General features: G+C 39.2%; 1 protein-coding gene across 1 annotated transcript in view; it reads left to right on the forward strand.

Moving 5' to 3' along the window:
• The window catches only part of SVEP1 (sushi, von Willebrand factor type A, EGF and pentraxin domain containing 1), a 142462-nt gene that overhangs the window by 75345 nt on the left and 39729 nt on the right, over positions 1–27388 (forward strand). Inside the window, exons 18-34 of the mRNA XM_089488273.1 lie at positions 220–381; positions 952–1113; positions 2784–2875; positions 3483–3579; positions 6102–6215; positions 9483–9596; positions 10227–10428; positions 12775–12932; positions 14554–14755; positions 16395–16570; positions 17487–17611; positions 19617–19740; positions 21740–21910; positions 22748–22921; positions 24371–24490; positions 25768–25944; positions 27027–27111. Coding sequence (XP_089344399.1) covers positions 220–381; positions 952–1113; positions 2784–2875; positions 3483–3579; positions 6102–6215; positions 9483–9596; positions 10227–10428; positions 12775–12932; positions 14554–14755; positions 16395–16570; positions 17487–17611; positions 19617–19740; positions 21740–21910; positions 22748–22921; positions 24371–24490; positions 25768–25944; positions 27027–27111 — 2455 coding nt within the window. The remainder of the gene's footprint in view (positions 1–219; positions 382–951; positions 1114–2783; positions 2876–3482; positions 3580–6101; positions 6216–9482; positions 9597–10226; positions 10429–12774; positions 12933–14553; positions 14756–16394; positions 16571–17486; positions 17612–19616; positions 19741–21739; positions 21911–22747; positions 22922–24370; positions 24491–25767; positions 25945–27026; positions 27112–27388) is intronic.

Here is a 27388-nt window from a genome sequence, read left to right on the forward strand (position 1 = left end):
TTCATTCTTATTTCATGTTTTTACTAGTGATGGATGCTCCGTGCACCATGCATTTTGCAATATGTGATACATAGATCCTCTGGGTTTATAAATAGCCAGTTATACTTTGTTTCATAGGTTATTTTTGCCATTGACTGATTGGGTTGTTGGCTGTTGGCCTTGGTGCATATTTGAAGCGAGATGTTGCTTAATTTTGATGTATTGTTCTTACATAACTAGCTCAGTGCAAGCCTGGAACCTATTCTCCAAATGGCCTTGAGATTTGTGAATCATGCCCTTTTGGCAAATATCAGCCTACAACTGGATCGAAGCAATGCATTTCTTGCCCAGAAAATATGTCAACAGTCAAAAGAGGAGCAGTGGATATATCAGCATGTGGAGGTTTGTGACATCTGAATTCCAAGAAAAAGCATGTTGCTAAACACTGCACAGAATAAGCCCACATTCCAGATCTCTGCATAACTCGAATATTTTTGAGTCACAGCATGTGGTCATGTCTTTCTTCTTCTTTCTTTGTAAAGCCCACAATTTTCTGAGAAAAGTAAACAACAGAGCTACACAAAATCCATATGTAGAGAAAGATGGGCAATGTGGGACTAGAGGTTGCAGAAGATCTCTGGTGTGTTCAGGAGGTTTGTACCTTGACACTTCTGCTGAATTTGCTGCCATCACAGTGGCTGTAGGAAACTTTTCTTTCAGGGAAAGTTGTAGTCCTTGGATATATATATATTAGCCATACTAAAGGTTTGACAGATTACTGGCCTTTCCACAGAATGTCTAAAAAATGCCAGGTGTCTAGTTTGGAATTGAATTCTCAATATTCTCTTCTTTTTCTGCCTCATCCAGTTCCCCATTGATCAAAAGTCTTCTGTGTAAGAATTATTTATGTGACTGGATGAGAGTAAGCTGCCATTGTAATAGTTAAAATGGGTTTTGTTTTACACTTCACAGTACCTTGTCCAGCTGGAGAATTCTCTCGTTCAGGTTTAATGCCTTGCCACCCTTGCCCTAGGGACTATTATCAACCAGACGCAGGGAAGTCCTACTGCCTGTCTTGTCCATTCTATGGGACTACCACAGTGATTGGTGCTCGATCTATAACTGACTGCTCGAGTAAGTTATTTTCTCTAAACAATACAATAAATTGGTGACAAAAGTAACAATGAAAGCCTGCTATAGACTCTCTTCACCCATTTTTCACAAGTTTAAGAAGAAACAGAACAGAATGGTTAATTAGCAAAGAACCATCAGCCCAGGTTCCATGATGCATATCACATGGGTCAGAAATAAACAGAATGGGATGACAGTGTACAGAAGAGATTTTCTTTATAGGGCAATAGGACTTCAGGGCTCCTTAAACCATCTTGTGTCTAGATGGATTAGTAGCCTCATCCCTCTAAAAAATGGCTATGGACAGCAAGGATGGCTAAAGATAGCCTGTAGCACCCTCTTTTAAAGACCATTCCTCTCATAGTTTTCATCTAGTAAGTAGTTTAAGTTTCCTTAAGAACACAACACTATTGGGATAGTTGTTTGATAGACACTAATAAAGTTGCAGCCTGTTTTCTTCCATGTGTAGATCTTGTTTTTCTCCTCTGCTCCTGTCAAAATCACTGTCCATGTTTTCTTGGGCACCAGTCAGCTCTGAGCTTAAATTTAATATACAAATCAGGAACACTGAATGGAATTTTAAGACTGGTTTTGGCTGATGGAAGCATTACTAATGCTTTGATACTGACAGCCAGTGTGAGTATTACAGCTCCATGAGAAATTTTCAGCCTTTTTCCTTGGATGTATCCACTGTGGTTGCTGCCACACTGCAGAATTAATGGAATTTGACACTACTTTAACTGTGATGGGAGCCTGGGATTTGTAGTTGTGGCACCAGAGTGCTCTGACAGAGAAGACTACAAATCCCAGAATTCGATAGCATTGAGCCATTGAAGTTAAATTGGTTTCAAACTCCATTAATTCTGCAGTGTAGGTGCAGCCTAAGAAGTAGTTCCAATCTATATATGGGGGGAACTACATGTTACATGAGAATAAATATTTTGTCATTCAGTTTCAGTCTTGTGGCACTTTAAAGACTAACGTTTTATTAGGCATGCACTTTCATAGACTGCAGCTACTTCTTCAGGTCACTCAAAACTCTTTGTTGTGTCTGTGATCTACTTGCTCAGGTATCTTTCATCTGAACAATTACATTTTTAAATGATCAAGAAACCTTAGCTCCTCATTGTGTTATCCTAGGCAGACATTGCCAAAGCTCTCCATTATCTCAAGATACCCATTTATTTTAAATGAGGTTCCATTGACAATATTTTGTAGGAACTAAGATGGTAACTCTTTGGACTAAACTGTTTTCATGATTTTGCATATTGAACTAAGTACCAAACTAGATGGGACTGGTGTCCCTTATTGGTGTTCATGTTTACTGTTAAAAGAGCCCACTTTCATTTTTTACATATTTCAAGTGGGTTGTCATCTAAACACAGAGATTTGCCAATGTCACATCTGTACTGGCCCTAAAGAATTTGGTTGCTCCCAATAATTCTGTGATATGACTTGCTGCTCAAAGACAATAGAATTGTGAATTGAGCTATCATTTTTATTTGTTGGGTGGTTAAACTGAATATGTAATTAACATAAACTTGAATAGCTGTATCTCCGCAAATCAAGGTGGAACCTTTTCCCATCATTCTGTCCCTGATTGTGTCACAATGTTACCTTCAGCAGTCTTTGCAATAGAACTTTACAGCTGATTTCATGTCAATCCCATTTAGGTTTTGGCTCTACTTTCTCTGCAGCAGAGGAGAGTGTAGCATTGCCAATCACTCCAGAAAATATCAGCAAGGAATACAAAATCAGCAGCCAGGCAAGAACAAATATAATTTCCAAAAATCCTAGTTTTCTAGAAATAGTATTAATGTTAAAGCATCTTGTGTTAATAATAATAATAATAATAATAATAATAATAATAATAAATAGTTGTATTTTGCCTTAGTCATCTTCTTCATCACCGCCACCATTATCTAGTTCCCACGTTTGCCCCATGCTGTGTACATGTATATGTTTTACATATACCTTCATTTTCTTCTCATAGCAATGCTTTTATGTTATTTACGCTGACAGAAAGGTGGTTCATTAAGGGAATTTCATGACTATGTGGAGATTTGAACCTGGTCTTTCAAGTTGTAGTCCAGTGCTCTAACCGCTGGCTCTTTACAGTACTGGCTAATTGTACATCTGGAGGAATGAGCCAAAATCTGAGTTAAATATCTATTCTGAACATTTCTTATGTTCATTGCAGATAAGACAGCATTGCCACTGAACAGGGTTTGTGAAAGCTGTGATCCAAAAGATCTGGAGGGTGCCTGGTTACCTATCCATGAGCCAGTTTGTTGTTTGTGTTTGAATAGGCATGATTTTCTTTTTCGCCTTATGTGCTTACATAAGAAATTGTCTTATTTCCATTTCAACAGATATTCCATGAATGTTTCCTTCAGCCATGTCATAACAGTGGGACTTGCAAACAAGTTGGAAGTGGGTACATATGTATATGCCCACCCGGATATGGAGGTAAATAACAGAGTTGGGATGCTGACAGTGTGAAACAACTTGTATAACACCTTTCAAATTGTCACTCACTGATAAATATTGAAGAAGGTCTATAAGTATATCACATGCACTTTGATGAAAATATTGGCTTGGATCCAGATAATTGTGAGAGGAGAGAAAAATACGTGTGTGTGTATGCACACATGTGTGTTGTGAACACAAGTGCTAGAGAAAGACTTTTTCAGTACAGTGCTTTATGGCATCATGGTACAAGAAACATTGTGACTTAAGGAAGATAAAGGCTATTGTGTTTACATTCAAGTGAATCAGTAAAAGGTCTTGAGAAAGAATTTGTCAACTTGCAAGAACCTGAATTTGAGATGATTTGCCTTTTGCACTGTTGTTCCACTTGAAGGGAAGAAGCTTTCTACTAAGAGAAGGAAAGTTTTGGACCTGAACCTGTGAATTGTTCTCAGGTTTCTGTGGGGTTTTTTTTTCTTTTCTATTATGTGACACTGTTTCTCTTTACTGGAAAAAGTCTAACATAAGATACATTGTAAAGTCGAAGGCTTTCATGGCCAGCATCCATAGTTTTTGTGGGTTTTTCGGGCTATGTGGCCGAACTTTTCTGAAACATGGCCACATAACCCGAAAAAACCCACAAAATACAATAAGATACATTTTTCCCAGTACAGCATAGGCATTTTGAAACATATCTGTAAATTGATTATCACTATCTAACATTTTCTTTAGTTACAGATGAAAAACATATTTTGTTGTAAGGAATATATAAGGCCTTGTGTCAGTATTTTCTCATTCACACTGACAGTTCTAATACATCTAACAGTACAATCTTATATATGTCTGCTCAGAAGTAAGTGCCATTGAATTCAAATAATCTTACTCCCAGGCATATCTATATGGGATGGCAGCCTAAAGTCGTTTGTGACTTGTTATATCAGGACTGACTTGTTTTTATTGGTAGGATGTGCAACCTGATCCTGTGCATCTTTACTCCCACCAGGTTTATTGATACTAAAATCCTATATACAGTACTAAGGGTGAGCAGCAGATATATCTCTAGGCATTTTTTGTTGTTTATTTATTTCATTTATATCCCACCTTTCTCCCAAACATATTCTCTAGGCAATTCACAACATTAGCACATCTCACAGAGAGCACATGATGTTATAACATTAAATCACTTCAGTTAAAAATGTATAGTCCTCACTTGTTAAAAGTCCCTCCCTCAGAAACCAATCACTTTACTACAAGTCACTTCAGCAAAAAGATCTTTGCCTATCAGGTGAGTCGCAGAGAGTAGGCTAGCATAGCTTCCATTGGAAGTAAGGTCCCTATTGCCATAGATAAAGAATGGGTTGATAATGATTTCTGATTCCCAACTGTTGGAAAATGACAACAACAATGAAAAATCTCTCCCCACCTCCGAGATTAAATGCTGAAATTGAAGATATCTTGAATGGACTTTTGTTTCAGAAAATACTGTGAGTTCAGATGAGTACTGCTACAAAAAGCAAAACCCACAGTTCAGAATTCTTAAAATCAAAATATATGTCTGTTAGCACCAGACTCCAACTGGGAAATCTCAAAGTTCCAGTGAAAAACTTTCAGACCTGAACCCTGCTCCAGTAGTTCACTAGGGTTGGTGCCACCTGGTGCAGGGTAGACACATCAGCAGCAGACTGCTCCACCCTCACCTCCCTACCACTGCCTTGCCTGTCTGGCCAGAAAAAAACAGGCAGCTGGGCAGGCAAGGTAGAAGACTGCCCCGCCCTCCTTCTCTCCTGCTGCCAGACCTGGAAAAACCTAAGTGGCTGGATGGGCAGGTGGATGAGGCAGCAGACTGCTCTGCACCCTCCCCTCCCTGCTGCTGTCTCATCCACCCGCCTGGCCAGACCTCGAAAGACCAGTGTGGCTGGTAGGTGGGTGGGCAACCAGCAGATTGGTCTGCTCTCCCTTCCCTCCCACTTTGCTGCCTGTATGCCTGGCCAGATCCAGAAAGATGAAGGCAGCAGGAGAGATGGGAAAGGGGGCAACATGATGTAACAGCAGCATCCTCCCCCCACACACACACACACCCTTTTGCAGAGGTCTGGCTGATGATGAGAGACAATGAGGGATTTGAGACAGATGACACACAACTGTCTCACCAGGTGTTTTCCCCACTGAGCTGTTACCTGGTGCCATCCAAACCCCGCATGCTCCCCTAATAACACCCCTGCACTGGCTACCCCTTTCTATCCTCTCCTTTCTGGTATAAATTGCCTACTCTTTCAGTGACACTTACTTCTGAACAGACATGAAAAGAATCAGACTGCATGTTTGATAATTCCAACTGGCTTTGTAGGTCTTTGTTGTCATACAGACTGTTTTCATGTGTCCCTTCCAAACAATTTTAATTACAAAATCTCATTTTGTTTATTTTTATGTTTTATATTTATTTTATGTTTTGCTTGCTTTGCTTTCAGTAATCCACATGTATATTTTTTTCTTTGTTTTCTTTCTTTTGGGCTGTATTATAGGCTTAAAATGTGAGAAGGACATTGATGAGTGCAGTTCATCCCCCTGTCTCAACAAAGGGATTTGCAAGGATGGCACTGCAGCATTCATTTGCCAGTGCCAGCCAGGCTACTCAGGTGATAAACAGTGAACTAAAGCATCAACTCTTTTGGAAACAAAAAAGTGTGTGAGAGTCATATTGGCTTCATCTTTACAACTTCCTGCTATGGATTTTTTAAAATAGAGGATAACCCTCCTCAGTGCACTGATGAGAATTTCTAGAAGGAAATGTATACGTAAAATCACTTAAGCATATAGGAAACATAATGTGATGTGTGTGTTTACATAGTTTGATTGTACAAAATTATCTGGATGAATGATTGAGGATTAAATAAGATTTCAGAGGCTGCAATCCAAGCATACCTAACTCACAGTATGCTTCTCCAGGCCCCCAGCATGCAGGCTATTTGTTGTTCTTTGTTTGGGTGGTCTGCATGCCGAGCGACTGGAGACTTTGAGAGACAGAGAGAAAGGGCCTTACATTACAGGGCACACTGCAGCACAGCCACACAACTGTTTGAAGCTTGGCAGAGTGCATGTGAGAGAAATATCAATAGGGAATCCTTCTTCATGAATGGGAGAAAATGAATCGTGTCACTCTTTGATCAGTTTGGCATGTGGTCAGAATTTCAGGTCTGTATGGGAGTTGAAAAACACCATGTTACCACGGGTTGTAATAAGTTGATTAGAATACAAAGAGTCATGTGACTAATGTACCTGTTCCAGGGAAATTTGGGCTTCTGATTCTCAAAGTAGCAGATCATTCCACATGCCAGTCAGCAAATAATTTTTCAAAAGCAAGTATGATATGGCATGGTAGTTTACTGCTCAAAGGAAGGAGAGAGAGGTCTTTGGCACTGTTAAGGCAACTCTTCATATGACATGGTTTATGCACATGTGTTATAATTTCTAGGCATTTTTCTTCTGATTGAAGTATGTGGCAGAAATTCAGCAGGTGCCGCTTCCTTCATCATGGCATCTCTATTTTATTGGTTCAATTTGTCCCTATTGTGCAGCTGTTCCGAAAAAGTTGTATATTGTAATTATGTGAGAACTCTTGTATTTATTTATTTGAGCAATCGATTAATTTATATGCCACCTTTCTTTTGGAATGAGAGCAAAAGTGGCTCACAAAAAGAATTAATTAAAACTTAACAATAAAAACATTTAAAACAAAATCATCACATTAAAACAGTATAAAATCATTTTAAAAACTTACAAAATTTAAAAAATAAAGCATACCCCCTTATAAGAAGCCTCCCTGCAAGCAAATATAAATTAAAGGCCTGCTTAGACAAAAAAGCCTTTGCCTGCCAGCAAAAGGAGAGAAGGCAAGGATCCAGCCTGGTAGTGACTGAGAAAGGTCTTTCCCGTGTCCTTGCCACGTGAGTCTGTGATGATGTGAATCTTAAGGCTCTAGCAGGTTCATTATAGGGAGATACTGTCTTTCAGGTAGTCTGAACCTAAGCCATATAGAGCTTTATAAGTCATGACCAACACTTTGAATTTTACTTAGAAACAACCTGGTAGCCAGTGAAGCTCTTTCAACAAGAGAGATATATGCACACTGTTGTTAGCTCCAGTCAGCAGTCCAGCCACAGCTTTTTGCACCTGCTGAAATTTCCACACAGTTTCCAAAGGAAGCCTAACAAAGAGTGTGTTAGCGTATTCCAAACAGGATGTATATAAAGCATATGTCACGGTAGCCAGATCTGACATCTCAAGGAATGGGCACAGCTGGTATACCAGTTTTAGCTGTGCAAATGCACTCCTGGCCAGTGCTGAAATCTCAACATACAGGCTCAGAGTTCAGTCCAGGAGAACACTCAAACCATGAGCCTGAAATTTCAGGGAGAGTGTAACTCCATCCAGCACAGGCAGAGTTCCTATTCCCTGATCTGCCTTTCAACTGACCAGGAGCACCTCTGTCTTGTCTGAATTAAGTTTCAATTTGTTTGCCCTCATCCAGTCTATTACAAACAGCAGACACTGATGTTCAGTATTCAGACAGCTTCCTTGGAATCAGATGGAAAGAAGAGATAGAGTTGAGTGCCATTGTCTTATCAATAAAAACCCAAAGCTCTGACCTCTTCCAGTGTTCTCATGTAGATGTTAAGCAGCATGGTAGAAACATTGAATCCTGAGGGTCCTCACAAGCCAGGCCACATAGGAGATGTGCACTGTATAAATAGTGCACCCCCAGTGCAGCCAGAAGCTACATCCTTTGGCCTGTGTGTTTTGGGCCACAGCTGCTTGTTACATCTCACAATGACATACATTTTAAATGACAGTTTAAAAAGTGGAGAAGTGCGGCCCACAGACTACATGTTGCACCAATACAGTTTTGGTGGCCCAGACATGCACCACCACCATCCACAATAAGAGGACTTTTATTTTAACAAGAAGTGACCTGGAAATTGACCATCGGTTGTAAAGAAATCAGTTCGGGGATGCAAAATATGGGGAAATTGCTACCCAAGTCCTTCAAAGGGTGGGGGGGGGGCATTTTGGCACACAATTTTTTTTCAGGGGTAAGGGGTAGTGAGGTGGGTGTGAAATGCAAACCTTTGACAGTTGCCTACCCTGGTTTACTCTGTGGTTTATTGAAACAAACCAGTATCTGATTGATTTCCAACCCAAATGTGTTCAGAAACAGTGGTTTTCCATAGTCTTCTTCTTGCTGAAGGCTTTGTTCTTAGGTAAAAATTGAATCAGATTATTATAATCTTCTTCTCACAGATACACCAGAGGAGAGGGAAGAGATGTGTGTGTGTACACCTAATATTTATTAAGAAAAAAAAATCCTATACCATTATTTAGGTTTAACATTTCATCCAAATTGAGGTGTTCGCTTAGTTCTGCTAGAGAAAATAGATAATCTACATTACAAGATTATCTATAATATAAATTCCTTCATACTATAAAGTATTCCTGCACAATTTGTTCTTAGAATAGCTACATACAATCCATATGGGGTTCAGTGAACCTTATTTTTGCTGTTTGTTGCTGCAAAATACCAAGAACTTATCAAGTCTGGAAGGTTGCAGTATACCAAGTTCTGAGGGCCTGCCATAGTGGGGTGGCCATATAACTCCTCTGAAAACTGGAAATGTATGAATTGGGTGGAGAGAAGTGAGTAACTACATTGTATTTGGCTCTAGGGTGAATAAAACAGGAATGACTAAATCTGCAAGTATCATAGGTTTAAAAATATATTGTTTACTGCCATCTCTGGAGCATATACTTCAGTGTTTCAAAGATGTGCTAAATGAAAATCCAAATATGACAGTGTCAATAATGTATGTATATGCTGTAACCTATTTTGTAACTTTTACTCTTTAAAGGCTTGTTATGTGAAGAAGATATAAATGAATGCAGTTCAAATCCATGTCTTAATAAAGCAGTCTGTGTTGATGATATCAATTCTTACCGGTGCTTGTGTACAGAAGGATTCACAGGTAATTAATTTGATTATTTTTATCAACAGTTGCTAACTTTTAAAATTAATCCTTACTTCTGTGCCTTTAGCAGTGGATTTACCTCTGTAGACATTAACAGGAGATGCTTAGATTCATGTAGGTTTCACCCACCAATATGGTGCAAAAACCACTACATTTTTGCATCATAGAAAGCCCTGTTTCAGATGTTTCCAATTAAATACAGCCCTCAAGGAATTTTGTATTATCCACACAATGTTGAAAGAATGGGCAGGGAGGCGTCAAGCTTTCACTTTGAAAAATGCACACGTTTCATCATTTTAAACTCTTTTACTCCCTTAATACTATAAATTAAAGTTCTATTATATGAAAAATCAAAGGCTGATACAGGTTAATTTAAGACGTCAGCAAAATTGATTTCTGCGTCTTCTGTATAACTAACCGCCAATCTATTATAGTGAAGGCCTTATTAGGTTTTATAAGTTTTTGTTTCGAATGCAGTTAGTCGATTAGTGTTTCTTATTTTTCATTTGTGAAAAGATTATTTTATTTTTTATTTATTTTTATTTTTAGTTTCTTTAACTCTCTATACTTTTTAATATTTCCTACTGATTCTGGTTTTTGGTCTAATTTGCTTATATTTTTCTTTAGGTACTAACTGTGAAATCCAAATCAATGAATGTCTTTCAAACCCTTGTTTAAACAAAGCTACCTGTGAAGATCAGATTGGAGGTTTCCATTGCAAGTGCCCTTCTGGATTTATTGGGACCCTGTGTGAAAAAAACATTAATGAATGTCTCAGTAGACCTTGTAAAAATGGAGCCACATGCAAAGATGGTATCAATGGCTACAGGTAAACAAGACAGAACCTCTAGGCATTTATTTTGTATAATACATGTTATAAAAGGTCATTTGAAGGATTTCATCATTCCATTAGGATAATGATATTCAAAATCTTAGTGAGTATAATGCTGTTGTGTTGTCAGACAGTCTATTTTTTTTTTAAAGAAGCAGGGTCCTTAAACAGAACTAATAACCTAGTTCCACATCCAATTGTCTTGACTAGAGTAGATCCATTGGTTTAATGGAATTTACATAAATATTGACTTAGGGCCAAAACAGATGCTTAATGTAGCCCCTTTGAGTGCCAGATCAAGGCTGTGGCAACTTCACATCGTGGCCCCAATTTGACATCTTTCCAGCCCAAAAAGGAGCGGCAAAATGCTGCTCCTTTTGGGGGAAGAAAAAAGGTGCCCTTTCCACTGCCTTTGCATTTTTTCCATGTTTCTGTGGCATGTGTAAATGCCATGCTGCAGAAACACTGTGACTCCACCCACTGTGTGGTCAGCAGGGTGGTGTGATGCCAGCCTGGGTGGCATTGGGACATGTGGCATGCCACCCTGAAGCCGGCATTTTTTCCGATCTGTTTTGACCCTTAACCAGTTATCACTAATTCAGTTTGTCCATTCTAGTGTGGACTAGCAATAAGATTTGAGCTCTAATTTTTCCCTAAAATTGCAAGAAGTGGGTCAGTTAAAGAAACCTAAAAATGTTTGTGTTGAGAGAAGTCTGACTGTCTTACCAAAGGGGACATTTCCCATTCCCTCCTGATTTATATCTCACCTTTTTGGCAAAACTGGAACTCAAAGAATCCTGCAAAGAAAGAACACAATAAATTATATTATTAAAAGAGAATTTTAAAAATCAAAAGCCCACATGAATAAGAAGATATTTTCTTACTGGTAGAAGGACAACAGGAAGGGGGGAAACCTCACCATCCTTGGAAGGGAATTCCACAGTGGGCCTAAACAGATGGGTGGGATACCAAGAGTCAGTCCCATGGTATCTTGCCTGTGGTTCCAACCAAGGTCACTCCCATGCTGGCACAGTGATGCACAGATGCTCACCCACCCACTCACTACCACACCGTGGATCCACCACTGCCGCACAACCCTTTCTGGTCACCACTATCACATCCTTTTTAAGTGCCCCCTTCTGACAGGTGCTCCCTTCCAACAACACACACCACAGTGGAGGGCTTCAGAGAAGATGTGACAGTTGTGTCAGGTGAGTATGTGGATCTGTACGGTCTGTTGGTTGTTGCAGCAGAGTTTCAACACAAACAGCTGGTCATTTTAGACCAGATTAAGGGTCTTTTGGGCCAGGATTAGGCCAGATCCACTGGATCTGCATCTGGTCTGCCCAGTCTCAGCCAGGGCCTAATAGCCTGCATCTTCAAGACAGGACAACCCCAGGATGGAGGGAGGGAAGGAAATGGACTTTTTAGCCTGTGCATACAACAGCCCCAGTCAGGGGAAAAGTCTCTCATATTTTCACAAAACATTTTTCTAAGAGTAGTGGAATTGAGAGAATGCTGTTCCAGGCAGATCCCAAAGCCCAGTCAGGCTTGTATGGGAACAGAAACGTGCATTATCGTATCTGCTCCAGAAATAATCTGAGTAAATAATTTGCTCCAGAAATAAATGCATACAGTATATTTCCTAAACATCCTTCAAGTACCCAGAAAATGTACCCTGATTACAGAATTGGTTGAAAATAAGAATCTATTAAGCCTAAGACCACTGGAGGCTGGTGGCTAATATGTCAATGGAACTGTGAATCCCTTCCAGAATTTAACACAACCTCTAAATGAGCTGTCCAAGGTGCTGATCCTGTCTTGGGAATTGTGTTTGTTACTTTGAATAGCTTGTTTGAAGGTCAGACTAAACCCCAAAATGAATTCACCATTCCACTGAAGGTACTAGCCACTACTCCTGGACATGATTGCTTCACACCAAGCTTTGGTCCTCACTTTCCCTACTTTACCCCCATGATTACAAGCTTTCCTGAAGATATTATATATATGCAGCAACAGCCAGAGCTTCAGCATCTAGAGACCCAATATTGGGAACCACTGAGCTGGACTGTGGCCTCCTAGAATCTTACCTAGATGCATTTTGGGTCCATATTCTGACATTTTAGGTATTATGTGGATTGTTGAACTACAACTCTGGAGACCAGGGTTCAATTCCCTGTTCCATGGAAACCCACTGGGTCACTTTGGGTGTGTCACACACTCTCAGCTCCAGAAAACCTCATTATACGTTTGCTTTAGGGTCACCATAAACCAGAAATAACTTGAATGCACATGATGACAATGATAAATATGGCTTTTGTTGTTTTTGTTTTTTGCTCACAGATGTCACTGTGTCACAGGATACACGGGGCCACAGTGTGAAGTGAACATCAATGAATGTGAATCCAATCCCTGTGTGAACCAAGCAACCTGTGTGGATGCCTTGAACTCGTACGTTTGTAAATGTCCCCCTGGCTTTACAGGCAGCAGGTGTGAAACAGGTACACAGGACCAAAGTATTAGCAAATAGAGTGCTAGGCAAAATATATTGAGCTGATGCTAGATGACATCCATTCATATAGCAGGCTTTGCAATGGGCAGTGTAGATAATCATACATTTTAAAAAGATGAGTACTATGCATTGGGAATGGCAATATTTAGAGTTATTGCCTTTTTCCAAGTTAGGTTTACTTCCACAAATTGCAAAGCTTTAGTATTATTTCCCTGTTGCTTTGTGCTGATGTGCTTTAGCAGGTGATCTGCTATCTCTTGTCCTTGCAGTCAAACAAAATACACTTGCACTTTATTAAAGAGAAGAAGTGGCTCTGTCATCAACATTTTCGCTTCCCAATAATCGTGAACATTTCTCCTGCCCAAAGTGTTGTATTTTGCATTCCAATATACTTCCAGTCTTTGCAACACCTTGAACAGGTCTGATACTTCAACCTAGTATAATTCACTTCTCCCAGTTTAGAGAACAGTGTTAGTGAAATTGTCTTAAAATCAACTGGATTTAATGGAGCAGTTAAACACATACCTTTTTGATTTCAATTTACCATAAGAATGTTTCTTTTTCTGTGGTGTTTGCTCAAGTATGTTTTTTACCTTAATGCATGCTAATCTATATCTTTGTTGATATAAGAAATTTATATTGTCCCTCTCCCCTTCAAGAAAAAGTAGTCTCTCAAAGTGGATTACAATATCATCTGTCTCTGTTTGTGTGTGTTTATCTGTTTATCTATATTTTATATTACATATATTTAATTAAAATACATTTTGAGCAGCTTAAGGCAGTAACAAAGAAAAAAAAGTGTCATTTAGTCCACCAAAGCCCACATCCATTAATTCATTAAGTCCTGAGGGTGTCACAGGACTCTTTGTTGTTTATGTTGAGATGAACTAATATGACTTCCCACTTTGGGAATCAAAACAAGAAATCAATAGATAAAATTAAACAAGAGAGGCAAATACAGCCACTTCTTATACTTAGGATATAAGCTCCCCTGTCAATAGAGTGAATATTCCTGTTTATCTGTGTTCAGCTAGCAACTAAAAGAAGTCTCCCTTTAAGCACAAATGGACAAGTCTTTAGTAGCTGAAAAAACACAAATAAAGAGGAGGTTTTAGTGAACTGGGAAAGACTATTCTGTTTAGATCCTGAGTGTAACATGAATCAAATTCTGATACTACATGAAGAAAGTTCCAAACAGTTTGTTCTGGATAACCCAAATAGTAAAAGATGTAGTGGGGAAGAAATGAGTGTTACAAACATCTCGATAGCTCTGGAGCCCTGCATTCAAGTTAGGTACTTGCCTGCCTAGTAACAGGTTAAAATGTCTAAACTTTGTGATTGCTTTCAACAATTAGGTATCTCATTCACTACAGTTCGGTATCCCACTAAATGGGGGAGAGTTAGAAGGATAATTGTATATATGTACTAAGAACTTTAAGGTGTGTTTGAGACTAATTTCTCCATAGCCCATTAACATGACAGACATAAGTGAAAAGGCCATAGCTCTTCAGATTCCCTTTTCTTCATTGTAAGGATAAGCCTATCTTTAGGTAAGCCACTGAAACAAAAATGTAGAAAACAGAATTGAACATTTTTCTTGTTTGTTGCAGAACAGTCTTCTAGATTTAATCTGGATTTTGAAGTCTCCGGAATCTATGGCTATGTTATGCTTGACAGTGTCCTCCCTTCATTAACTGAAATTACATGTGCATTCTGGATGAAATCCTCTGATACTACCAATTATGGGACTCCAATTTCTTATGCTGTGGAAAATGGAAGCGACAATGCATTTCTGCTTACAGATTACAATGGGTATATGAAATAGCAACAAAGCTTAATTTTTCATCTGGCTCTCTTCCTATTCTTTTGAGGCTCTGAATTCACCTGAGATAGAAATGCATTTTGCTGCTTATGTAACCTAATCCTAAGTACTGGTATACATCAACCTAAACCTAAACATCAACAACAGAGAGAAAAATATGACATATGATACATTATCTTGTCTACATGTGTATGGAAATGCATATGTGAGAAATAAACAACCTGTTGTCCTCCTGACTTTCAACAGTTCCAAGTTCCTACTCAGCATAACTAGTTGTGATATATTATAGTAGTTGTAATCCAAAAGAAGCATAAAATACCAGGTTGCCTACACCATTAGTGCCTTGGGTATAGATATACCCAGGCAAGAATCATTGAGATCGTTAATCTAATGTCAAGGTATATTACAACACAAATTGGGACACCAGATAGAGACAGGAATAAAGATTGAATTATTACAGAGAAAGACAAAGGGGCAAAACAGACAGGCAGTAAATGCCAGGTTGAAGGGGTGGTGTCTGAGCCAGGCCTTTAGACACCGCACACTCTGATGCCGCCCCCATGCCACCGGGAACCCACACAGCTAACTGCACATGTGGCAGCTTCACAGTGTTTCATCAGCATGGCATTTACAGTACATATGCCGCACTGCCAAAAAGCTGCAGCGGTGGCAATAGCACTATTTTTTACACCCCAAAAAGGAGCGGCATTTTGCAGCTTCTTTTGGAGGCAGAAAAATGCCATATCAGGGCCGCTGCATGTGGTTGCTATGGCCTCTGTCCGGCACTCAAAGGGCAGTCTGATACTGTCCCTTTAGGGCTGTCTGTTTCGGCCCAAAGTAAATGTATATATAGCATTTGGAATGGACCAGTGATAATTTATTCGAAGATGTAGAGAAGATAGGATAATGCATGGGCGAGACAGGAAGGCACAAAAGGAGGAACTAACAGTAAACAAGAAGGAAGGTAGCTGTACATTGGTCTGAAACAGACAGGCCAAATAAGGTGGCTTTTGGCTGCGTCGGAGGTGTGGCATTTAGACAATGTATGACCCTGAAGTGGCTGGAAGCCACTCTGGGACCAGCTTAGGTGGCCCAAAGCCTCTGACAAAAGGAGCGAGTTTAAGCCTCTCCTGCTGGTGGTCTGTTCAAGACTGCAACAGCTGTCCAGTTGCAGTGGTCCCAGAGCTATCAGGGCCGGAGAGGCCTCTGGTTGCCCCTTTTGGCCCATCTGCTTCACCTCTAACAGACACAATGGGAAAGGGACTAATGTAACACTTTGGTTTGAAGTGACACAGGAAGCTATTTCGATTGTTAGAGTGGCAGAATTAGATCACACCTTCCTCTTAGTGAGAGGATTTCAGGATAGTGTACATAAAAATTAGAAGTTCAGTACAATAAAGCATAAAACAGTAAATTAAGAGATCAAAATGATTGATCAGCATTAAAGAAGACAGATTTAATTTCATATGTTTATCTGTAAATGAAAATCTTTTTACCAAACGCTAAAAGAAACAAGGTTGGCACCAGGCAAACCTCTTCTAATGTAAATAATAAACATCTGCTTTCCAGTGATTTACATACAACTTAATCTTCCTTACTCCCTTTCTCTTCCTCTTGTAATAAATGTAGGTGGGTTCTTTATGTGAATGGGAAGGAAAGCATTACCGATTGCCCTTCTGTGAATGATGGCAATTGGCATCATATCGCTGTCACTTGGGCAAGTATTGATGGAGCCTGGAGAGTGTATATTGATGGAAAGATATCTGATGGAGGCAATGGCTTATCTGTAGGATCAGAAATCCCTGGTATGGCTCCTTTTGTATTTTCTCAACTACATTCCACTTCTTGTTCTTATTTGTACATCATATAGACTGGAGCATTCCTTGTGCTTGCCAAGAATTGGGCCTAAATCAACTGTCTTTTTAATTTTTTTTTCTTTTGTAAAAATGCACTACTTAAAATGATTAGGTCCTGTAGAGAGTGTTGGGGGAGGTCTTCAAAAAAGGCACCAATATCCTGAATAGGAACAAATACCAAATACATCCAAGTGGCAGTGAGCACATACATCTCTGTCACAAAGTCCTAGCGCCTCTGTTCGAGTGAACATCATTATCTTGCACTTCACAGAAATTATAATACCAGGGCTATGGTGAATGTACTTCAAATGAACATTGAAAAGATGACTATCTGTCCTTTATGTGGATCTAGGATTTGACTAAAGGGCAGAAGAAATATGGCCGGCATTTAAGTTCCGCATCCAAAGAAAATAGCACAATAACTAGAATGGCAGAGTTGCTTAATAGTTTTTAAATTTATCCATGGATAATTCGCACCAGAAGAATGGTTCCATGCCAGTACAATAACATATAAAAATAGGAACCATGTGGGTTGGCCAATACAACATGCCCACTCTGTACGACTTGCCCACATGGGAGCAAGACTTAGCTTCCATGATAAAGCTAAGATATGAATTGAGCTATACTAAACTCTTCTAGTCAGCCACAAGTTGTGGAGTGGAACATTTGTCAGTCCCCTGAGACACTGGTGACTATTCTATCAAGTGTACTACAGGCTACAGTCCATGTAATTCATTCTATATAATCCAGTAAGTGACTTTGAAAGTAAATCTATTTACTGAATAGAATAACAATGAGTTGCATTCAGGTTTTCATTAATCAAACACTGTAGCTTCTTCTTGGGTTGTTTTTCTTTTGTGAACAGGCGGAGGTGCATTAGTGCTTGGACAAGAGCAGGACCGAAGAGGAGAAGGATTCAATCCAGCAGAGTCTTTTGTTGGTTCAATTAGCCAGCTTAACATTTGGGGTTATGTTCTGTCCCCTGAACAGGTAAAACCGTACCATCTGGTTTTGTTCCTTTAAAGAATAATTTTTTTTTATTAAAATCGAAATGAATCATTGTTGTTTCTTTAGATCATGGTTAGCAGTATTCATCCTTTAGTCATACAGGTTGCATAAAAATAGGACTATGTACAGATATATTAGTACATTGTTCAAGCACAGCTGACCACACTAAGCAAAGGGTGGTGTGAAGGTGACAACGTGCCACTGCCAAAAGCTCTCAAAATCTTTCACTGCTTTTTAATGTATGTCACCGTTGCCACCAATTTGTGATGGTTATGGCCATTATTATACCATCTAATGTGTCCCAAACCTAAAAGAGTTTTCTTAATGTTGCTAGCGTTTTTAAAGCTCTTCTGAAATCCTTCCAGAGAGCTGCTTGTTGAAACAGAGTAACAGATTTATTTACAAGTCAGGCTGAATACAGGATCCCTTTTAGTGGATGGTGTTCACAAAATGGTGTTTAAATGCTTTATTAGAGACACAGTTTGATGGTTTCCTTATCTTGTTTTTGTAATTGTTTCCTTATAACTTTATATATGTTTCCTTAAAAACTAAGGGCCTGAACAGACAGGCCAAAATAAAGCTGCTTCGGGTCATTTTGGAGGTATGCTGTTTAAATGATGCATGCATCCTAAGAGGCTGGAAGCCATGCCAAAGCCATGCTCCAGTCCTAAGGACTGGTGTGCAGCTTTGGTGCAGCTTCTGGCCTCTTAAGATGCATGTGTCATTTAAACAGCATACCTCCAAAGTAACCCAAAGCAGCAGGGGGAAGACACAAGTTAACTGCAAAATAGCTTCTAAAAGCAACATGGTGTGCATGATGAAAGAAAACTATTCAGACTTCTGTTCTGCTCTTATATCATGCTTCTGCATTTTAAAAAGATCATAAATTATTAGAATATGACAGAATACTAAATGCAAATCCTAGGATCAGATATAATTTCTGTACTTCTGAGCTGTTCAAAAGTTGGTAGGTTTTTTTCAATACCAGTCTTCAGATTTATATATTTAAGAAATGACAGTTTATTGTTTCACAGTCAAAATCCTGTAATTCTTTCGATATTTGCAGCAAAAAAGTGTCTTGAACCTAGAAATTATTTGTATTTCAACCATCAAATGAAATTCTCCAGTCAAGCTTGGAAAATATAGATCCACTATCAGTCGTAGACTAACTATAACTGAACTAACATGGATGTGGGGAAAACATAACAATATTCTTTGTGGAAATGGGCATTATTTCTTAATGTTTTGGAATTACGAAAATGTATCACCATGTTTCTTTTTTTTAAAGATCGAAATCATGTAAATAATCCCACTTCTGAGAGACAGGCTTCTAGATTTAGCCTATGTGGGATTAGTAAAGTGGGAAGGCTAAAAATGGTTGATTGCATTGTTTCAGACTTTCTCTTGACAATGGTAAAATAATTATTCTACACTACCAAAATCAATCAAAGCATTATCATGAGTTTTAAAGACCTCCAAATTATATCTTAAGATTTGAAGCTCCACTATGGGCTGGAACAGGTGGCCCTTTAAAGCCACCATCCGGATGTCTTGGGGGTGTGGCATTTGTATGCCATGTGCTCTGAAGCTGCCTGGAAGTCAGGCAGCCTCCCTGACATGGGCGGCTTCAAGACATTCTGGCGGTACAGTGTTTACCACCACAGCATCTTGAAGCTGGCTTCCAGCTATAGTGGGACTAGAAAAGGAGCCTCTTTCCTGGTCCAAAAAGGAGTGGATCTTTTCTGCTCTTTTTTGGGCAGTGTTCAAGGTGGATTGAGGCCACAGCATGTGTTTGCCATAGCCCCATTCCATCTTTGGCAGGGGCAGCTTCAAGCCTCCCCTTCTTGCCAGTCTGATCTGGCCTTATGTTGCCTGAAGGGGAAAGAGTGTTTTGCTATGTTTGTGTTTCAATGTATTTATTATCAACACATTACTAATATGTTAATTAATGAACTTGTATCCTATCCCTTCTCTTTTAAACTGTAAGGTGAAGTTGTTGGCTACTTCATGTCCAGAGGAACTTCAAAAAGGCAATGTATTAGCCTGGCCAGATTTTCTTCCTGGAGTTGTTGGAAGAGTGAAGATTGATTCCAAGAGCATATTCTGTGCTGGTTAGAACTTTTATTTACTGAAGGTGCAACAGCAGGATAGTGCAGTGTTTTTCAAGCTACATTCAGAAAAATTCTAGCAACAATGGAAGGTTTTCAGTGGTGCCACAGAGTGCATCTACACTGTAGAAATAATGCAGTTTTATACCACTTTAACTGCCATGGCTCCATCTTACAGAAACCTGGGATTTGTAGTTTTGTATGAGCCACCGTAGGGTTAGGGATAGGGACACAGTGGCTTAGTGGTTAAGATGCCAATTCTGATGATCATACAGTTGGAAGGTTGGCGTTTGGAAGCATAAGTGCACCGTGACAAGGTGAGCTCCCATCACTAGTCCCAGTTTCTGCCTAACTAGCAGTTTGAAAGCATGCAAATTCAACCTACTGTCAGTTATGACTAGACATCCATGGCCAGTTGAAACTTTAACCTTTACCTATGAGCCACCAGCACTCTTCAGCAGAGAGGGCTAAAGGCTTGTAAAATTACAAATCCCAAGATTCCACAGAATGGACTGAGAGCACTTAAAGTGGTGTCAGGCTGCATTATTTCTACCATGTAGTTGCACCCCCCAGTGAGGAAATCAATAATAGCTGAGTAAGTCCCTTGAAAGGAAGCTGATTCATAACTTCTGATCCACATTTCCACTTCTGCTCTGGGATGTGTTCTCAGTTCAGGGAGGGGGTGACAAATAGTAGCCATCCACATGCAAGCACAAAAAAGAACACATCATATCATGACAGAGTGGAGGAAATATGAAAACATTGGAAGCAAGATTTGTTATTGCTTATCAGATACCAGATACGTTTTGAACATTTCTGTTCTTTTTCTAAAGAAAATGCTTGGCATAAAACTCAAAATGATCAACCCTAATATAATTCAGTCCCCAGCCAATTTAATAAACCAGTTTCCATGTTCAACATTTTATGCAGTTAAGCAGTCATAAATAAGCTGCTAATTAACTGTTATAGTTACATGCATGGAAGTTGAGTAAGTTATTTAATTAATATAAGCTTCGATAGTAAACAAATGATAATGCTGCTGGTTTCCACTATTCTATTTTTTCCTTGTTTTCCTTGGTGAAAAATATATCAGGAATCTGGCTAACTTATCTGTTAGTAAATCTTCTAGTACCTATTGAATTTACATTTTCTCTATTTTTAAACTTTCTCATAAATTGTACATGATGGACAGTGTGACAGAATCACCAATCACATACAGAAATCCCATGACAGTTTCCTGAAGAAAACTTGAAAATCACTAATCCACAGTATTTATTAGTGCTCCTTATGGCACATGAAACTTATGATGCAATTATCCCCTTGGTTCACTGGCCTTGAATAGAAAGATTTGATCATTTAATGACCGGAACATTCAGTCTTCATTCTTTAAATTCCATTGTTGTGTAATAAATGTTCATTGGGACCTCAAGCAAAATATTTATGGTTTCCTGGATCCAGATGTTGAAAGAGTAAAGATTAGAATGGGGGTCAAATGGAAGAAGATTCCAGTCTTCCGTTGGAACAATAAGTTAAATTTCTTTTGGCTCCATTTCTCTTTTTCTTGTTTCTTTGTTTTGTTTTGTTTTTATTTTTATAAAAAATATTTTAACCCTATGGGCTGAGAATGCCTTATACTTTTCTTAGGGGAGCCAGGAAACTATTTTTCTCTCCCCTTGTGTAATATCTAAAACCCTGAGTGATCAGAGTAAAACGTCAGGAATCTAAGTTGTTTATTTGGAAATGGTTACAAATCTTTCATGCTCCCAGTTCTTAAAATCCATGCTGGCTCACAAGGGATAATTAGGTGATATATAGCCCTTGCTCATCTACAAATGAAGTCGTGATTTAGCAGATGTAGTATGGTGTACTACCTCTACTAGTTGGGAATGTACTAATGAGATCTATGTAGCCCAACCATTTGTGTCCTAGGCCTGTTATTTGTAATGGTCTTTAATGAGATTGATCTAACTCATTTTATCTGTGCATGCTTCTTTGTTCCCAGATTGCCAACCTTTACAAGGCTCCATACCTCACCTGAGAACTTCCTCAGCTAATTTAAAGCCAGGATCAAAAATCTCCCTGTCTTGTGACCCAGGCTTCCACATAGTGGGTAATTCTGTCCTGTCCTGTCTAAACCTAGGACAGTGGACTCAACCTCTTCCACGCTGTAAAAGTAAGTGGATGCCCTCAGCAATTTTTGACTTGAGGGTAAACTGCAGTGTCTCAGAAGATCATAGCCTGAACCAAAAATGAATAGTAAGCAAGGCACTGGGTGACTCCTAGGATATACCTTTCAGTATTCTTTTCATAAAATAAAAACAGGATTGTTAGGTTGTGATGACAGATAATTGCAAAATGCATAACTGTCTCATAAATAAGTCCACAATATTACAATCATTTTTCCTACTAGTCTATAACCCTGTCTGCACTGGCCAAATAAAACATCCCCCCCCCCCCCATTGTGAATAGCCCTGACAATGCAGGGCCCAATCCAAAGTTCTGGTAGAAAATGTCTGGGCAACATCCAGCCAATTCAGCACTAATCCTTATAATGGTTTAAAATAACTCACTTTTTGCTCCAGTTATTTTCAGAAGATCCATAGCCTGCCATTGTAATTCAGGACGGCTGTTTACAAAATGCCCCACTGTGCCACCTTGTGCTGCCACAAGTCTCTCACTCTGAGGTCAGAACAAGGTGGTCAGCCATGTGATTGACACTGGGTACCTCATTCTGACATGAGAGCTAGTGACTTGCACCTGTGGTGATGACACCAGTTAACACAGCTAGGATACACTTGCAAACAGCCACCTACCAGAGTGTCCAGTTAATGTTGGGGCAGCTTTGGAGCCAGAATAATCCGGGCTATTCCTGGGGTAGCCTTTTTTTGTGGATTTTGGATTGTGTTGTATTTTGCTGTATGAACAACACAACTACCCTGAATATGTTTCCTAAATTAAGCAAATATGTTTCACCTCCTAATATGTTTATTCGTATATTGTCTTAATGCAGGGATTAGCTGTGGAATGCCTCCACCTTTAGAAAATGGCTTTCATTCTGCTGAGGACTACTTTGCAGGAAGCACGGTTACCTACCAGTGCAACAGTGGTTATTACTTGTTGGGAGATTCCAGGATGCTTTGTGCAGACAATGGAAGCTGGAATGTTATTTCTCCATCTTGCCTTGGTGAGTTAATGAGCCCTTTTGACCACATTGCTAATGTCATGAGGCTCATTTATGTACCCCCAAAGGCCTGTTGATGCAGACGTGAACTAAACCTGGCTGGAGTAGACCAGTTCTGAGGGATCAACTTCAAGCATGCCTATACTCTGGCAGGCACCAGAGGGGTTTATAAAAATATTTTTCATTCAAAGTGCAGATCTCTTGTATATTGTATTCCAATCTGGTTTTGAAAGTCTCCATAGTTTCAAAGGCAGTTTTCAACATAACTTGGGAAACTGCTGTTCAAGACATATAAGCTACAAGCTTCTTCAGGGATACAATGTTTTGAATACATTTCCTTGGATCCAGACAGTAGGATATTTATGTAGCTCATGATGCATTTCCTTCATAGTGTGTGTATCCAAACATTTCTGAATATTATTCAGATTACATTTCAGATTGAATTTAGTAAAATAACTTTCAAGGCATTGCTTACAATAGGAAGAGTGCATGTTTGCATTTTTGTCATCTCTCTGAATCTGTTTGATTTAGTACTTTCTCATAAGTTTTTTCTTATGTCCTTATAAAGCAACAGCAAATGTAAAGCATGGGTAAAAATTGCTGTCCTTGGACATTTTTTCATGCCGTGTTTTTAATACATCTTGGTGGTATGAAACTTCATATCTGTATGAAGCAACAGGCTGATTCCCTGGGACTATAGTAATTTGTGGACCACCAAGGGTGACATTACTGTAGCTGTTATTAATCTAGTGCCATCACTGTATATCACACTTTGGGGAGTAACATAAGCATAAGATAGGTCAACATTCCCTTGCAGTCTAAATTTATATCAGGATGAAAGTAGAAAAGGAAGATATAAGAGAGTGGTGAGATGGGAGAACTAAACTTAGCAAAAGATACATCGGAGCAAAAGTGTTCCTATGTTCTTTGGTTTTATTTCAGTTGGAGGTGAGGATTAAGGGGTACAGCTACATAAAACACCTTGTTCAGAATTTTGGATTTGAAGAGGGTGAGAAGGCAAGGACACCATTTTGGTATTCTGAGAAGGAATTCTGAGAATAAGAAACAGCAAATGACAAGAAGATGAGACTTTTAAGAGTGTATAAAGCTATCAGGATGTCCCCTTGTGGAAAGATGTGGGGAGCAAAGATCATAAGCAGAGACAGAGCAGGAAAAAATGACCAAAAAGCAACAACCACAACAACAACAAAAACCCACCAGAAATTAAACTTCAGACTCACCAAAAAGAAAGACCATATTGGCAAATGCTGATGAAATCAGACAACAAGCAATATGTACAATGTACAATGTTGTATGTTTTCTTACTGTAAAGCACTGGCTCTTAATAAACTATCTGAATTGTCACCACTGGAATATCATCTTTCTTATGGGTGTAAAAAATTTATTGCTAACAAACACAGCTCTGTTGCCTTTTTATTTTCTTTTTTGTAGATGTTGATGAATGTGCAGTTGGCTCAGATTGTGACTCACATGCCTCCTGCCTTAACACTGAAGGTTCATACATATGTACCTGCATCCATCCATATAAAGGAGATGGCAAGAAGTGTACAGGTAAAGGAACAGTAGTATCAAACAGTGTGCAGTAGATACCAATGAAAGGGACCCACTCACATACACCAGTCCTGCCAATATTTTTTGTAAATCAATAAAATAAGAAAAACTCAACCTGCTGAAAGGGTTGAAGTTTAATAACCCAGATAGTTTTGGCAGTCAGCTAAAAATTGCACCTGACAATGGGCTCCAGGTTTGTTCAAGGCAAAACGCTTGGTTCTCTATCTTCCATGTGTGAAGAGATCTGGGTACCCCACCTTCTTAATTCCTCAGGCTTCATCTGCACTGCAGAATTAATGCAGTTTGACACTGTTTTAATTGTCCTGAGTCCATGCTATGGAATTCTGGTATTTCCACTTTGTTGTGGCACCAGAGCTCTCTGACAGAGTATGCTGAATATCATAAAATTATAAATCCCAGAATTCCATAGCATGTAGCCATGGCAGTTAAAGTGCAGATGAAGCCATAGTGTCTCATCTCATTCAAGCAGCTTGTACATGGAGGAAGGAGCTTAAGGCAGTCAATTTTAGTCCTGGCAACTACATGAAAGAAAAGCCATATATGAGAGAGACCAAAATATCCAGCCAGCAATGGGATATCTCCACTTTTTGGCATACTCAGATCTCCTTTAGCATAGGCTTCTAAAAATCAAGATCGCTACTGCATAAAATATTGTAATTACCTTAAGAAATTACATTAACAAAAAAACTGCTTCATTAAATATATAGTGTGCAATTTAAGGGTGTTTGAAAAACAACTCTACAGCAAGTGTGCTTGACCCAGCATAGGTGAGGATGATTTAAAATTTTGCCATTTGGTTGTAATTTTATCCTCTTCGCTGCACTGTTGTTTATTTTTTATTGCGTTTTCCATCCCTTGCAGAGGGATTTTTAGGCAAAAATTCAATAGAGAAAGATTTAAGTATCCCATACCTGTATGTATTGGTCCCAAGCCAGACCAGAGCTGTGCACTCCTCTTTCAGAGGAAAAAAAGAGTGGGTTCTTAAAATATATGACCTGTATTTAATGTAGTGTGTGATCTAACACTGAGTGCAAGATGCCCAATTGCAGTATTGAAGCAGTCTCCCCAAAGGGTAATGTGGATGAAATTGTCTGAATATATATTGCCTGAAATGTATATTCCCATGCTCTTGTGACTGGGCCTTTTTTCTTCTCAAATTACCTGCTTAAATGTTGCACGATTTGTTTTCATTTTTAAGCACATGAGCCACACCTGATGTCAGTAAGCTCTGTTTTACCTTGTATCTGATTCCAAAGAACCAGTAAAATGCAAACATCTGGGAGATCCTGAACATGGTCATTCGCATGGTGCCAGTTCCAGTGTTGGTAGCGAAATCAGTTTCTCATGTGACATGGGCTACCAGCTAAAAGGAGAGACTAAAGTTGTGTGTTTGGAGTCTGGGGAATGGAGCCACCTGATACCATACTGTGAAGGTATTGCTTTCTACACAGTTATTGTGATCACACAAATAGAAACAATTGAAACAAACAGGGTAAACTATTCAATTTTAGTTCACCAGGAAAAGCTCTTTAAATATTATTGTTATTGTTATTACTATTACTGTTAGTTCATAAACATTCATCCACAGATGCTAAAGATGGCTTGGTAACTTGAGCCTCTAACTGACATTGGGGCAAAACAGACCGGCAAGAAGGGGTGGCTTGAAGCCTCTCCTTCCAAAGGTGGATCAGGGCCGCAGCAACCACATGCAGTGGCCCCAATCCACCTTGAAGCCAAAACAAAAAGGGGTGGCAAGGATCTAGTCTTTTTTGAGCTGAAAAAAGCTGGCTTTTGCGGCTCTGCCACAGCCCAAAGCCAGCTTCAAGCCACTCCGGCAGGGTGCAGCATATAAACACTGTACCACCAGAGTGCCTTGAAGCCACCCACATCTGGGAAGCCGGACCACTTCACACCAGCTTCTGGGCATCATCAGAGCATGCAGCAGAAGTGGGCTTTTTTTCCAGCTGTCTATATCGGCCCATAATGAGCTTTTGTAGTCTGTCTGCCACTGTCCTGGTTAAGTTAAGGTCATATTCACACTTTACCCTTAACCTGATCAGACAGTCTTCTCCACCACAAAGGGCCCTGGGGACCATGTCACAGTAAGTGATGAATTCTCAGCAAATTCACCAAACTATGGATTCTCAGACTACCAGGATTCTTTGCATAAATCCCAGAGAAGGAGAGAGAGAGAGATTTATATACTATGAGAAGGATGGGAAGTACAGTGGATGTCTTTGCTGCTCTTTCTCTTCAAAGCTAAGTGACAAGATCTTGCAGTCTTTTGCATCTCTGCCCATAATCCAAAGCTTTCTGTTCCTCACTGAAGCCCTTTGTCTTTATTACTACAGCAGTTGAAGAACTAAAATATCTCAGTCCTTCAGCTACTCCATATTAAAATTTAATCAGGCTCTCCTTTTTCTTCTTTCTCATCTGCGCAAGACTAATAGGAAATTTTTAAAATAATTATATTGTTTGATCAGAATGATTTTTACCCTTTTGATTTTTCTTCAAGCGATTTCCTGTGGAATCCCAGATGTTCCTGAAAATGGTGCAGTCAATGGCTCCAATTTTACGTATGGTAGCAAAGTGATCTATAGGTAGGAGAATTGTTGTGTGTTTGGAAGTTTTGCTTGGCAGAAAATATGTAGTACTAATGAGAAGCAACCACAGCTAAATTCTACCATCTTGACTTTACTTGAAGAAATCTGGCTCTGAGGGGGAGATATATTAATTTTGCATTTGTCTGGGAGAATCTGGGAGATACTAGGTTTGATCAGGGTATCTATTGCACCTGTAATAATACAACAAGAAAAACAACACTTGGATATTGTGGGTTTGCACAATATAATGTAATATATTGCTAATTCATGAAAT

Source organism: Sceloporus occidentalis, unplaced genomic scaffold (genome assembly GCF_023333645.1).
Source record: "Sceloporus occidentalis isolate IW3139 unplaced genomic scaffold, rSceOcc1.0.p SCAF_1, whole genome shotgun sequence".
Lineage (NCBI taxonomy): Eukaryota > Metazoa > Chordata > Lepidosauria > Squamata > Phrynosomatidae > Sceloporus > Sceloporus occidentalis.